Source organism: Procambarus clarkii, chromosome 44 (genome assembly GCF_040958095.1).
Source record: "Procambarus clarkii isolate CNS0578487 chromosome 44, FALCON_Pclarkii_2.0, whole genome shotgun sequence".
Classification (NCBI taxonomy): Eukaryota; Metazoa; Arthropoda; class Malacostraca; order Decapoda; family Cambaridae; genus Procambarus; species Procambarus clarkii.
The window spans coordinates 22102122-22118385 of NC_091193.1; the positions used below are offsets into that span (position 1 = coordinate 22102122).

At 36.8% G+C, this 16264-nt stretch overlaps 2 protein-coding genes across 2 annotated transcripts; one reads left to right on the top strand and one right to left on the bottom strand.

The window, feature by feature from the left end:
* Window positions 1–1179: 1179 nt before the first annotated feature.
* LOC123745222 (loricrin-like) lies at window positions 1180–3548 on the top strand. The gene is made up of 2 exons (XM_069300506.1): window positions 1180–1191; window positions 2334–3548. Exons 1-2 carry the CDS (start codon window positions 1180–1182, stop codon window positions 3546–3548), a joined length of 1227 nt encoding a protein of 408 aa, XP_069156607.1.
* Window positions 3549–11674: 8126 nt separating this feature from the next.
* LOC123745160 (uncharacterized) lies at window positions 11675–13966 on the bottom strand. Its single transcript, XM_069300444.1, has 2 exons — window positions 13948–13966; window positions 11675–12588 (listed from the first exon to the last, which is right to left on the bottom strand). Exons 1-2 carry the CDS (start codon window positions 13957–13959, stop codon window positions 11842–11844), a joined length of 759 nt encoding a protein of 252 aa, XP_069156545.1. The 5' UTR covers window positions 13960–13966; the 3' UTR covers window positions 11675–11841.
* Between the last annotated feature and the right edge of the window lie 2298 nt (window positions 13967–16264).

Here is a 16264-nt window from a genome sequence, read left to right on the forward strand (position 1 = left end):
TCCTAACGCTTCTGGAAATAAATCCTATTTGCCTTATTTCGAACATTTATGCATTATTTTTTATTTGTTTTAATTTCCTACTAATCATGACCCCAGATCTTTTTCACAATCAGAGTTCGCAATTTCAATACCATACAGCTGATATCTTGTAACTCCCACCCATGATTACCTACCCTCAGAACCTTACATTTGTTAGCAATAAACTGCATCTTCAAATTTTTCGACCGTTTCAAAAGCCCATATTTTTTAATATTTAATGCTAAGCTTCCTCTGCTGTATGCTATACTGCACCACTATCTAGATCGGCTTGAAGTGATCTCGAGTCTTCTGACTTTGTTTACCGCCCAATTTTCGTATCGTCTACAAATTTGTAAATATTGCTGCTCAATCCTGAATCTAAATCATTTATATACATATATATATACATATATATATATATATATATATATATATATATATATATATATATATATATATATATATATATATATATATATATATATGTATGTGGTAGGAGAAAAGCACACAGAAACTGTATTGGAGGGGATCTAAACATTCCCTCTAATGCGTTATGCGTGGTTTCCTCCGAGGCTATGGGTCCCCCTTCTTCCTTATATATATATATATATATATATATATATATATATATATATATATATATATATATATATATATATATATATATATATATATAGTAAACAACAGAGGTCCAAGGTTTCCCTCTTTGACTAAACTTCATTTATACTAACTTTTCCTAACCATATCCTTTTCCAACTTAAGAGAGCACCTCCAATTCTGTGAGCCTCTATATATTTTATGTCTTTCGTGTGGCACTAGATCAAAAGCTGGGAGTGGTAGAGGTCGTGGCAGCTGAACGTGAAGAGGGAAGAACAGCAGCCTTGCTAACAATCCTCTCTCCCTTCAACTTGTGCACTGGACTTAAGAGTCATGGGATGATCCGTCGTGGGATGAGCATGGGGAATGACAATGAGCAACATAATGAGACGAAGCGTGAGGCCCTGAGGCAACGGAGCAGCGTGTTCGTGTAGGACAAAAGACCTGTCACCAGAGGACGGAGGAATCCATGAGGAAAGTGTTGAAAATGAGGCTTGAGAGGAAAAGTGGGAGAGAAAGAGGTATATAAAGTTCAGATGACTTGTACCGTCGTCACACTCCACCATGAAGCTCCTGGTGAGTCACTCCTCCAGGAACGTCTGTCTTGCTTACCGCGAGTACCAAGCTGCTGCTCACATATCTTACTTGAGAATAACTCTGATTTTAAGAGTAACGTTTGTCTACTGGAACAGTGTATAGTGGTAACAGGTGATTTATATGTACCAAAGAACTATCTGAAAATTTTAAACTGGCCCTGACTGCTGTCTCCATGAAAGATGGAAGCACAGTTTCAAGACGACTTTATTTTTCGACGGGTGAAACGCAGAAATACCATAAACAATGCACACTAAAAACAAAAAAGTGTCACTTGGTTTAAGGCATAAATATTTGCTACTCGTTTTCCACGTAGTGCTTGCGAATATAATGACTACTGATAATGTCCAGATTCGATTACTGAAACCATTCGTGTCTTCACTATAAAAACGGCACCGCACAGTGGTGTTCCAAGCTGCTCGTTCTGTGCTCAGAAATTTAAAATAGAATTTAACTAAAATTATATTATATATAACAATTTGAAGAAAATAATAATTTAATTTTATTAAAGCATTCATACATTGACAGTCGCTTTGCATATTTCATATCAACGCCCGTTAATAACCTTCTTGAAGCAATATAAATATGTATGCGCTCTTAATAAATATATGAAGATAATTGCTTAATTTACGACTAATTTGGGAAAGTTAATCACGTGTAATTCCTTCCCACTTCTAAAGTAAATAGCCTTTTAATGTTCATTGCAGCCACACCTGCATTCTGCACTTGGCTTCGTAACGAAGTAACACCCACACGTTAAATAGCAGTTAGAATACTAGTGCCTACAACCAGCTTTGGTGTTCATTAAGCTTCGCTCCATCCACACTTTTAGATGAAATATATTTCCTAGTAACACCAACGTCATCTAGAGAGAAATATCTATTATACAAATTGTATTAGCATTTAGATTCAACATTTATCTCACAACATGGAAATCACAGTAACATCAACACTTCACCGTAACATTAATATCTTAGTGATGTCCAGTTGCTTGAGCCTCTGATTTATTTTCTAGAGACACGAAAATTTTACTGTGAAATCTTATCCCTTATAACAATTCACTCATTTATCTACAACTGAGTCGCAGAGTCACGAGTTATCCGGTTTGATAAGAAAGTTCCTAGCTGAGTAATAATGGTAATTATCCGCCATCATACACAAATTCAAGAAATCTATATTTTCCACAGTTTGCTAAAAAAATTGACTATATTCTACCGCAGATACTGGCTTGTGTGCTGGCAGTCACTGCGGACGCCGCTCCTCAGGGATACAACCAAGCCGCGCCCACTGGTCCAGCATTCTCTGCAGGTTCAGGGTTCTCCGGTGGCTCATCATATGGATCTGGTCACTCATCAGGGGGATCAGGATTCTCGGGTGGTTCAGGGTTCTCCTCTGGTGGGTCTGGCTACTCCGGAGGCGGCTGTGGTTCCGGACAGATTCGGCATGTGGACGGCAGCTGTGTGACTCCTCAGATCACTCGTAACTTGTATGTGTACAACGTGCCTGAAACTGCTCCCGTAGTTGGTCCACGCCTATACCTTCCACCACCAAGAGTTGAGCACAACATTGTGTTCATCCGCACCCCGGAGAACGGTCCAGGACAGGAGCCCATTGTCATACCACCACCTCAACAGAAAAATATATTGTATGTCCTCAATAAGCGACCCTTGAACGATCAGAAGGTCATCCACGTACCAGCACCAGAACAAGAAAGTCCTCAAGTGTTCTTCGTCAATTATGGAGAAGGAGACAACCCGACGCTGCCTACCGGTGGCGACCTGCAGTCTGCCCTCAGCTCTGCTGCCCAAGGTGATGGTGACGTCATTAGTGGCAGTGATGGAGGATTTGTTGGCGGCGCTGGCTTTGCAAGGGGTGGTGGCGGCACTGGCTATGCAAGCGGTGGTGGCGGCACTGGCTATGCAAGCGGTGGTGGCGGCGCTGGCTTTGCAAGCGGTGGTGGCGGCGCTGGCTTTGCAAGCGGTGGTGGCGGCACTGGCTATGCAAGCGGTGGTGGCGGCGCTGGCTTTGCAAGCGGTGGTGGCGGCGCTGGCTTTGCAAGCGGTGGTGGCGGCGCTGGCTTTGCAAGCGGTGGTGGCGGCACGGGCTATGCAAGCGGTTTTGGCGGCGCTGACTATGCAAGCAGTGGTGGCGGCGTTGGCTATGCAAGCGGTGGTGACGGAGGTGGATTTGCGATTGGCGGAGGAGACTTTGCCAGCAATGGCAATGGATTTGGTAGCGGTGGTAGAGGAGGCGGTTTTGTGAGTGGTGGAGGCAATGCCGGAGGCGAATATTCGGCTCCCTCTGTTGCACAGCCGTCAACACAGTATTCACAGCCTTAATGTCAGATTTTCTAGTAGGTTTGTGATGATGTGGATGTATATGTAGCTATCTAATGTTCATGTTATTAACACTGACTACTATACATACCTATACGAACGAATTCAAGGGTTTACGATATGTTAAATTTGTTTTGTTTAGATTAAAAAATAAAAGGTAATATACATTTTAATATTACTTTGCCTTTGCAAATTATGTGAGTTTTGTAAGTGTGTAATAATGATTTATTTTTTATTTTTCCTATCTTGAATAGGTGAGTAAGAAATACTGAACTTGACAGTATATATCGAAATAGATCGAACAAGTTAATAAATTGTCAAGGTCACCACCATCAAACTAACAAATTGGGCTCTATAAAAATTACTTAAACATGATCAGCACTACCAAATTTACTCAAATCTTGTTTATTTAGACAGTTGATATTACCATATAAGAAGCTTCAACCACAAACATTAACACACTTGTCACAGTACCTTGCGTATAATGCACGAATATTTTCTGATTAAGTTGGAAGTATACACAGATGTCTGGGAGCGCACTCAGATGACATGACACGTTTGCTTGATATATATATACTGATATAATATATATATATATATATATATATATATATATATATATATATATATATATATATATATATATATATATATATGTCGTACCTAGTAGCCAGAACGCACTTCTCAGCCTACTATGCAAGGCCCAATTTGCCTAATAAGCCAAGTTTTCATGAATTAATTGTTTTTCGACTACCTAACCTACCTAACCTAACCTAACCTAACTTTTTCGGCTACCTAACCTAACCTAACCTGTAAAGATAGGTTAGGTTAGGTTAGGTAGGGTTGGTTAGGTTCGGTCATATATCTACGTTAATTTTAACTCCAATAAAAAACAATTGACCTCATACATAATGAAATGGGTAGCTTTATCATTTCATAAGAAAAAAATTAGAGAAAATATGTTAATTCAGGAAAACTTGGCTTATTAGGCAAATCGGGCCTTGCATAGTAGGCTGAGAAGTGCGTTCTGGCTACTAGGTACGACATATATATATATATATATATATATATATATATATATATATATATATATATATATATATATATATATATATATATATATATGTCGTACCTAGTAGCCAGAACGCACTTCTCAGCCTACTATGCAAGGCCTGATTTGCCTAATAAGCCAAGTTTTCATGAATTATTGTTTTTTCGACTGCCTAACCTACCTAACCTAACCTAACATTTTCGGTTACCTAACCTAACCTAACCTATAAAGATAGGTTAGGTTAGGTAGGGTTCGTTAGGTTCGGTCATATATCTACGTTAATTTTAACTCCAATAAAAAAAAATTGACCTCATACATTATGAAATGGGTAGCTTTATCATTTCATAAGAAAAAAATTAGAGAAAGTATAATAATTCAGGAAAACTTGGCTTATTAGGCAAATCGGGCCTTGCATAGTAGGCCGAGAAGTGCATTCTGGCTACTAGGTACGACATATATATATATGTATATATATATATGTCGTACCTAGTAGCCAGAACGCACTTCTCAGCTTACTATGCAAGGCCCAATTTGCCTAATAAGCCAAGTTTTCATGAATTATTTTTTTTTCGACTACCTAACCTACCTAACCTAACCTAACCTAACTTTTTCGGCTACCTAACCGAACCTAACCTATAAAGATAGGTTAGGTTAGGTTAGGTAGGGTTGGTTAGGTTCGGTCATATATCTACGTTAATTTTAACTCCAATAAAAAAAATTCACCTCATACATAATGAAATGGGTAGCTTTATCATTTCATAAGAAAAAAATTAGAAAAAATATAATAATTCAGGAAAACTTGGCTTATTAGGCAAATCGGGCCTTGAATAGTAGGCCAAAAAGTGAGTTCTGGCTACTAGGTACGACATATATATATATATATATATATATATATATATATATATATATATATATATATATATATATATATATATGTCGTACCTAGTAGCCAGAACGCCCTTCTCAGCCTACTATGCAAGGCCCGATTTGCCTAATAAGCCAAGTTTTACTGAATTATTATATTTTCTATAATTTTTTTCTTATGAAATGATAAAGCTACCCATTTCATTATGTATGAGGTCAATTTTTATTTATTGGAGTTAAAATTAACAAAGATATATGACCGATCCTAACCAACCCTACCTAACCTAACCTAACCTATCTTTATAGGTTAGGTTGGGTTAGGTAGCGGAAAAAGGTAGGTTTGGTTAGGTTAGGTAGGTTAGGTAGCCGAAAAACAATTAATTCATGAAAACCTGGCTTATTAGGCAAATCGGGCCTTGCATAGTAGGCTCAGAAGTGCATTCTGGCTACTAGGTACGACATATATATATATATATATATATATATATATATATATGTCGTACCTAATAGCCAGAACGCACTTCTCAGCCTACTATTCAAGGCCCGATTTGCCTAATAAGCCAAGTTTTCATGAATTAATGTTTTTTCGTCTACCTAACCTACCTAACCTAACCTAACCTAGCTTTTTTTGGCTACCTAACCTAACCTTACCTATAAATATAGGTTAGGTTAGGTTAGGTAGGGTTGGTTAGGTTCGGTCATATATCTACGTTAATTTTAACTCCAATAAAAAAAAATTGACCTCATACATAGAGAAAAGGGTTGCTTTATCATTTCATAAGAAAAAAATTATAGTAAATATATTAATTCAGGAAAACTTGGCTTATTAGGCAAATCAGGCCTTGAATAGTAGGCTGAGAAGTGAGTTCTGGCTACTAGGTACGACATATATATATATATATATATATATATATATATATATATATGTCGTACCTAGTAGCCAGAATGCACTTCTGAGCCTACTATGCAAGGCTCACAATTATATATATATATATATATATAGCTATATATATATATATATATATATATATATATATATATATATATATATATATATATATATATATATATATATATATATGTCGTACCTAGTAGCCAGAACTCACTTTTTGGCCTACTATTCAAGGCCCGATTTGCCTAATAAGCCAAGTTTTCCTGAATTAATATATTTTTTCAAATTTTTTTCTTATGAAATGATAAAGCTACCCATTTCATTATGTATGAGGTCATTTTTTTTTTATTGGAGTTAAAATTAACGTAGATATATGACCGAACCTAACCAACCCTACCTAACCTAACCTAACCTATCTTTATAGGTTAGGTTTGGTTAGGTAGCCGAAAAAGTTAGGTTAGGTTAGGTTAGGTAGGTTAGGTAGTCGAAAAACAATTAATTCATGAAAACTTGGCTTATTAAGCAAATCGGGCCTTGCATAGTAGGCTGAGAAGTGCGTTCTGGCTATTAGGTACGACATATATATATATATATATATGTCGTACCTAGTAGCCAGAACTCACTTCTCAGCCTACTATTCAAGGCCCGATTTGCCTAATAAGCCAAGTTTTCTTGAATTAATATATTTACTATAATTTTTTTCTTATGAAATGATAAAGCAGCCCTTTTCTCTATGTATGAGGTCAATTTTTTTTATTGGAGTTAAAATTAACGTAGATATATGACCAAACCTAATCAACCCTACCTAACCTAACCTAACCTATATTTATAGGTAAGGTTAGGTTAGGTAGCCAAAAAAAGCTAGGTTAGGTTAGGTTAGGTAGGTTAGGTAGACGAAAAAACATTAATTCATGAAAACTTGGCTTATTAGGCAAATCGGGCCTTGAATAGTAGGCTGAGAAGTGCGTTCTGGCTATTAGGTACGACATATATATATATATATATATATATATATATATATATATATATATATATATATATATATATATATATATATGTCGTACCTAGTAGCCAGAACGCACTTCTCTGCCTACTATTCAAGGCCCGATTTGCCTAATAAGCCAAGTTTTCATGAATTAATTGTTTTTCGACTACCTAACCTACCTAACCTAACCTAACCTAACTTTTTCGGCCACTTAACCTAACCTAACCTATAAAGATAGGTTAGGTTAGGTTAGGTAGGGTTGGTTAGGTTCGGTCATATATCTACGTTAATTTTAACTCCAATAAAAAAAAAATGACCTCATACATAATGAAATGGGTAGCTTTATCATTTCATAAGAAAGAAATTAGAGAAAATATATTAATTCAGGAAAACTTGGCTTATTAGGCAAATCGGGCCTTGAATAGTAGGCTGAGAAGTGCGTTCTGGCTACTAGGTACGACATATATATATATATATATATATATATATATGTCGTACCTAGTAGCCAGAACGCACTTCTCAGCCTACTATGCAAGGCCTGATTTGCCTAATAAGCCAAGTTTTCCTGAATTAATATATTTTCTCAAATTTTTTTCTTATGAAATGATAAAGCTACCCATTTCATTATGTATGAGGTCAATTTTTTTTTATTGGAGTTAAAATTAACGTAGATATATGACCTAACCTAACCAACCCTACCTAACCTAACCTAACCTATCTCTATAGGTTAGGTTGGGTTAGGTAGCCGAAAAAGTTAGGTTAGGTTAGGTTAGGTAGGTTAGATAGTGGAAAAACAATTAATTCATGAAAACTTGGCTTATTAGGCAAATTGGGCCTTGCATAGTAGGCTGAGAAGTGCGTTCTGGCTACTAGGTACGACATATATATATATATATATATATATATATATATATATATATATGTCGCACCTAGTAGCCAGAACTCACTTCTATGCCTATTATGCAAGGCCAGATTTGCCTAATAAGCCAAGTTTTCATGAATTAATTGTTTTTCGTCTACCTAACCTACCTAACCTAACCTAACCTAACTTTTTCGGCTACCTAACCAAACCTAACCTATAAAGATAGGTTAGGTTAGGTTAGGTAGGGTTGGTATATATATATATATATATATATATATATATATATATATATATATATATATATATGTCGTACCTAATAGCCAGAACGCACTTCTCAGCCTAGTATTCAAGGCCCGATTTGCCTAATAAGCCAAGTTTTCATGAATTAATGTTTTTTCGTCTACCTAACCTACCTAACCTAACCTAACCTAGCTTTTTTTGGCTACCTAACCTAACCTTACCTATAAATATAGGCTAGGTTAGGTTAGGTAGGGTTGGTTAGGTTCGGTCATATATCTACGTTATTTTTAACTCCAATAAAAAAAAATTTACCTCATACATAGAGAAAAGGGTTGCTTTATCATTTCATAAGAAAAAAAATATAGTAAATATATTAATTCAGGAAAACTTGGCTTATTAGGCAAATCGGGCCTTGAATAGTAGGCTGAGAAGTGAGTTCTGGCTACTAGGTACGACATATATATATATATATATATATATATATATATATATATATATATATATGTCGTACCTAATAGCCAGAACGCACTTCTCAGCCTACTATTCAAGGCCCGATTTGCCTAATAAGCCAAGTTTTCATGAATTAATGTTTTTTCGTCTACCTAACCTACCTAACCTAACCTAACCTAGCTTTTTTTGGCTACCTAACCTAACCTTACCTATAAATATAGGTTAGGTTAGGTTAGGTAGGGTTGGTTAGGTTCGGTCATATATCTACGTTAATTTTAACTCCAATAAAAAAAAATTGACCTCATACATTGAGAAAAGGGTTGCTTTATCATTTCATAAGAAAAAAATTATAGTAAATATATTAATTCAGGAAAACTTGGCTTATTAGGCAAATCGGGCCTTGAATAGTAGTCTGAGAAGTGAGTTCTGGCTACTAGGTACGACATATATATATATATATATATATATATAAATATATATATATATATATATATATATATATATATATATATATATATATATATATATATGTCGTACCTAGTAGCCAGAATGCACTTCTCAGCCTACTATGCATGGCCTGATTTGCCTAATAAGCCAAGTTTTCATGAATTAATGTTTTTTCGACTACCTAACCTACCTAACCTAACCTAACTTTTTCTGCTACCTAACCAAACCTAACCAATAAAGATAGGCTAGGTTAGGTTAGGTAGGGTTGGTTAGGTTCGGTCATATATCTACGTTAATTTTAACTCCAATAAAAAAACATTGACCTCATACATAATGAAAAGGGTAGCTTTATCATTTCATAAGAAAAAAATTAGAGAAAATATATTAATTCAAGAAAACTTGGCTTATTAGGCAAATCAGGCCTTGCATAGTAGGCTGAAAAGTGCATTCTGGCTACTAGGTACGACATATATATATATATATATATATATATATATATATATATATATATATATATATATATATATATATATATATATATATATATATGTCGTACCTAGTAGCCAGAACTCACTTCTCAGCCTACTATTCAAGGCCCGATTTGCCTAGTAAGCCAAGTTTTCCTGAATTAATATATTTAATATAATTTTTTTCTTATGAAGTGATAAAGCAACCCTTTTCTCTATGTATGAGGTCAATTTTTTTTTATTGGAGTTAAAATTAACGTAGATATATGACCGAACCTAACCAACCCTACCTAACCTAACCTAACCTATATTTATATGTAAGGTTAGGTTAGGTAGCCAAAAAAAGCTAGGTTAGGTTAGGTTAGGTAGGTTAGGTAGACGAAAAAACATTAATTCATGAAAACTTGGCTTATTAGGCAAATCGGGCCTTGAATAGTAGGCTGAGAAGTGCGTTCTGGCTATTAGGTACGACATATATATATATATATATATATATATATATATATATATATATATATATATATATATATATATATATATATATATGTCGTACCTAGTAGCCAGAACGCACTTCTCAGCCTACTATGCAAGGCCCGATTTGCCTAAAAAGCCAAGTTTTCCTGAATTAATATATTTTCTCAAATTTTGTTCTTATGAAATGATAAAGCTTCCCATTTCATTATGTATGATGTCAATTTTTTTGTATTGAAGTTAAAATTAATGTATATATATGACCGAACCTAACCAACCCTACCTAACCTAACCTAACCTATCTATATAGGTTAGGTTAGGTAGCCAAAAAAGTTAGGTTAGGTTAGGTAGTCGAAAAACAATTAATTCATGAAAACTTGACTTATTAGGCAAATCGGGGCTTGCATAGTAGGCTGAGAAGTGCGTTCTGGCTACTAGGTACGACATATATATATATATATATATATATATATATATATATATATATATATATATATATATATATATATGTATATATATATATATATATATATATATATATATATATATATATATATATATATATATATATATATATATATATAACTGAAAACTCACACCCCAGAAGTGACTCGAACCCATACTCCCAGAAGCAACGCAACTGGTATGTACAAGACGCCTTAATCCACTTGACCATCACGACCGGACATAATGAGGTGATAGCCGAGGCTATTTGAACCACCCCACCGCCGGCACTCGGATAGTAATCTTGGGCATAGCATTTTACCAAATCACCTCATTCTTTGGGGCACACGTGAGGAACACAAATGCGCATTTGTGTTCCTCACGTGTGCCCAAAAGAATGAGGTGATTTGGTAAAATGCTATGCCCAAGATTACTATCCGAGTGCCGGCGGTGGGGTGGTTCAAATAGCCTCGGCTATCACCTCATTATGTCCGGTCGTGATGGTCAAGTGGATTAAGGCGTCTTGTACATACCAGTTGCGTTGCTTCTGGGAGTATGGGTTCGAGTCACTTCTGGGGTGTGAGTTTTCAGTTGCATATTGTCCTGGGGACCATTCAGGCTTGTTCGCATATATATATATATATATATATATATATATATATATATATATATATATATATATATATATATATATATATATATATATATATATATATATACTCAGAATGAAAACAAGTTCGCATTTGTGTTCCTCGCGTGTGCCCAAAAGAATGAGGTGATTTGATAAAATGCTTTGCATTTTAAAACACATTAGCGCTGCCGCTTGCTTGCCAAGCTCAACTGAGTCATTCTGTACAATTGCTGCTCATGTCATTTAATGGAAGTTTTTATAGTTGCCCGATGTAAATCTGCTTGTATCAGTAATAATAACATTGTAATGCTAATAAAACTATCAATAATGCCAGCATTTATTTAATGGATGATGTAAGCAAATGTGATTACATTTCATGGGGTGCTAACATCTTATAATCTATATTTTAACAAGATGAACATAACATAATGTATGTAGCTCTTCATAACAATTATATAACAATACTTTTATCTTCAATAAAGGCTTCTGACCTTAAGGTGGCAAATATAATGATGGCGGCTGAGGTACGGGGGGAGGAATTCCCCCTGAATATCCACCACCACCACCGCCTCCCAGAATGTCACCACCGCCGCCATTCACAATGCTACCACCTCCACCAAAGCCGCCACCGTTTCCATATCCACCACCACCACCGCCTCCCAGAAAGTCACCACCGCCGCCTCCCACAATGCTACCACCTCCACCAAAGCCGCCACCGTGTCCATATCCACCACCACCACCACCGCCACTGCCGCCAATCACTGTACCACCACCTTGGGCAGCAGAGCGGAGGGCAGACTGCAGGTCTTCTCCTGTGGGCAGCGAAGGGTTGTCTCCGTCACCATAGTTGACGAAGTATACGTCAGGACTCTCTTGTTCTGGTGCTGGTACTTGGATGATTTGCTGATTGTATGCGGGTCGCTTGCCGAGGACGTATAGTGTGTTTTTCTGTTGAGGTGGTGGCACGACAATGGGTTCAGGGCCTGGACCGCTTTCTGGGGCGCGAATGAACAAAATATTGTGTTCAACTGTTGGTGGAGGAATGTATGGTCGTGGACCAATGACCGGGGCCAAGTCGGGAGCACTGTACACAAACAAGTTGCGGGTGACCAGGGGAGTCACACAGCTGCCATCTACATGACGTACTTGTCCCCCACCACAGCCGCCCCCAGAACCGCCTGAGGTTCCGTAGCCATGAGGGGCGGCGTCCGCAGCGGCTACCAGCAACCACACTAATACCTGTGACGAGGTAAAGAAAATCGTTTTTAGTAAAGTAAATTATTATGGATATAACGACTTTGTGAAAACAAATTGAAAACCCCCTTCATATAAACACAGATGACAACCGTGAATGATGTTTTAAAAGTGTCTTAGATAAGTTGTCACTACAACATATTGACCACCGGTACTATGGTGGTCGCTCCATGATGCAGGAATGACATAGACATGTATGTGCAAAGGTTTTCGGGTCACATGGACGTCATGTTGGCTTTTACATTTGAGTCGCCATTAATATACATGTTTAAATTTCATAAAGATCTGTATGGAGGTGTAATGCTTCACAGCATGGCACAAAGGTCTTCATATATAACGCTGATGCCTTATAAGAGACAGTCGTTTGGTAATCACTGTTTTGAAACTATTAACGTTATGTTAATGTATGGTTGTGGACCAATGACCGGGGCCAAGTCGGGAACTTGTAAATAATAGAGTAAATAGGTGACAACTGTTTCACGAGAGTAACTAGGTGACAACTGTTTCACGAGAGTAACTAGGTGACAACTGTTTCACGAGAGTAACTAGGTGACAACTGTTTCACGAGTAATTTTGTTTCTTTTAAATTGTAAATATAAAGATTTTAGCCCATCATCAAATCAAAGTGCCGGAAGGTTCTCTATGTGTTAATACAAAATATGGACAATTCCAGTTGGAAATAATCTGTATATTGTACATTTGTCAGTCTGAATCTTTTCGAAATTATAATACTTTTGTAAACAGCGCAAACGCTCAGTAAACCAACGAAACCAAAACACCGTACATAACCTTTCAAATTAGGTTATATTTGATAAATGATTTTTTAATTATACCACATAAAAGACTCATTCTCAGCTGCCAGAAGGTAAATACTGACTTAATAAAGCGGCCATAGTCATTATTTCTACTATTGCTTTAGGGTGGGGAATGGGTTGAAATATATTGAACTATAAAACACGCGTGGGGTCCACGGTTCGAGACCCATACAGCCCAGGTGAATGGAATATTGAACTATATTTTCGTTTTTACTGTTTATGTAAATCCACATTGATTGTATTGATACAATTGCGTCAACAAAGTGTGTTATACTTAAGAACAGTCACTTTAACTGGTCGCGTTATGTGAACCTCCGTACAGTTGGTAGGCTTTACTTCTCCGGTTAAGTCATACGTGGGCCAGTAGTAGCCTCTGCCACATATCACTCTTACATCCTGTTTTCCAACACTTTAGCAAACATTAGGCGTCACACATTCGACTCGCGTACCATCGCAGATCAATTAGGCGAGACTGTTTTACTGATATACCGGCGTGTGTAGCAGCACTACTGAAGGAGGAACCACTCACCAGGAGCCTCATGGTGGAGTGTGATAACAGGCTAAGGCATCTGGGTCTTATATACCTCCGTCTCCCACTTTTCCTCTCATGACCCGCTTTCATCCGTTGTATCCTCTCAGGATACCGTGCTCAGCTTCCCTAAAGATGTCGTTCACAACCAGTGAGCGGTAATATTTGTTTATAAAAACAATATATTTAAGCAGTCGAGAAATTGCGGCCTTGAGCAATATGGGAAAAGTATACCCGTGCCCAGCTTGGAAGATTACTCTAAGATGTTGAACAATATATTACAAAACACTGGCCTACTCAACACTTACTCTCGATATATATAGTTTACATGTTTGTGTTAGTATTATAATAAAAATATCTAAATATCATACGACGGACAACGGAAGGGGTTTCTCATTTTAAATTCGCATCTGAATATCTCCAACAAAATGTTACTTATATATACTGCCAGTATTGAAGTAAAAGTTGTCAAATTTATAACAAACATGTGTAAAGAAAAACATAAATCTAGGAAAATATGATAATACAGTTACCCAAGTGTAAACTAATAATTGAGAAGAGCCGTCATAATTTGCTACTTGTTGATGGTTATTTCATTGTAAATTACTAGAGTGTGAGAGAGAGAGCAAGATACTAACCACCAACGCTTAGTCTAATGTAAATATCGACAGTAAAGTTACAGATTTTACTCTAGCCTAACATTAGCAGAGAGCTTCCACAGGACATCACCAAAACAGTTGTATAAAAAATAATTGCAATGTTGACAAATAAGGTTTCAAATACTATTACAGCTTATGTATAATATATTTAGTTGCCAGCGACAAACTGAACAAAATGACCTATTGTAGTTTTGTACAGTTAATTTATTATGCACCCCATACCCACCGTGTGAGCGGGAGCAGAAAAGAATCAGACATATTGGGTTCGGGAACTAAACCCCAATTTTAGTTTAACTTAGAGAGTTACATCATTGATGAACTAGTTACAATGTTTGTTAAAATATACATCAACACTATTTAGTTTTGCTTAGTTGAGCTTAATTATCAGAAGGTTACAGTCACATAATGGGTCAAGAACTGACCCCCCTCCAATGTTTTATAGGCTAAGTATTTTAAATTTGCGGTAAAATAGAAAGGTATTGATAAAATTATATTATAGTATCTAACGTTGCAGTGCATGGCCATAACTCTTATCACCAATATTCAAAAGGTAACAAATTATCAAAAGAAAACACTAATCCGGGATAACATATTACCCAAAGTCCTAGCCAAGCACTCTTGCTTTAAAGAGTCTCACCACTGTAAGCTTGCGCTGCCTGCAAGTCTCTTATTTACTCATGTTATTTTCCTGAATTTACCTGAAGGCCACTAACACTTGTGACCTCGACGAAGACAGGAAGCCGGCGGCTTGTCAATGGTCTCCCCATTTGCCCTGATCTTTTCCAGCTGGATTTTAGAATTTTAACCGAGTTTTGGCATTTACGGTTACTGCGGGTAGGCGAGTCTATATTTATAACCCTGTGGGTGAAAAAGCATATCCTGTTCTCAGTCCTACAATCAAGTCGTCAAGCCATAATGTTGGACTGAGAACAGGAGATGGTTTTTCACCCATAGGGTTATAAACCCATGTCACACACACACACACACACACACACACACACACACACACTCACACTCACACTCACACTCACACTCACACACATATATATATATGCGAACAAGCCTGAATGGTCCCCAGGACAATATGCAACTGAAAACTCACACCCCAGAAGTGACTCGAACCCATACTCCCAGATGCCACGCAACTGGTATGTACAAGACGCCTTAATCCACTTGACCATCACGACCGGACATAATGAGGTGATAGCCGAGGCTATTTGAACCACCCCACCGCCGGCACTCGGATAGTAATCTTGGGCATAGCATTTTACCAAATCACCTCATTCTTTGCTATGCCCAAGATTACTATCCGAGTGCCGGCGGTGGGGTGGTTCAAATAGCCTCGGCTATCACCTCATTATGTCCGGTCGTGATGGTCAAGTGGATTAAGGCGTCTTGTACATACCAGTTGCGTGGCATCTGGGAGTATGGGTTCGAGTCACTTCTGGGGTGTGAGTTTTCAGTTTTATATATATATATATATATATATATATATATATATATATATATATATATATATATATAGAGTACGTGAGTGCCATAGGCCAGTCGGGTCAGTCCAAGTACTATGTTTTAAAAAATTTTGTCATCTATAGCCCTTCCTGAAATTTTCGTTGCCTGAAATAAAATCAGTTGTGTTTTCCAGAGTTATTTTATGT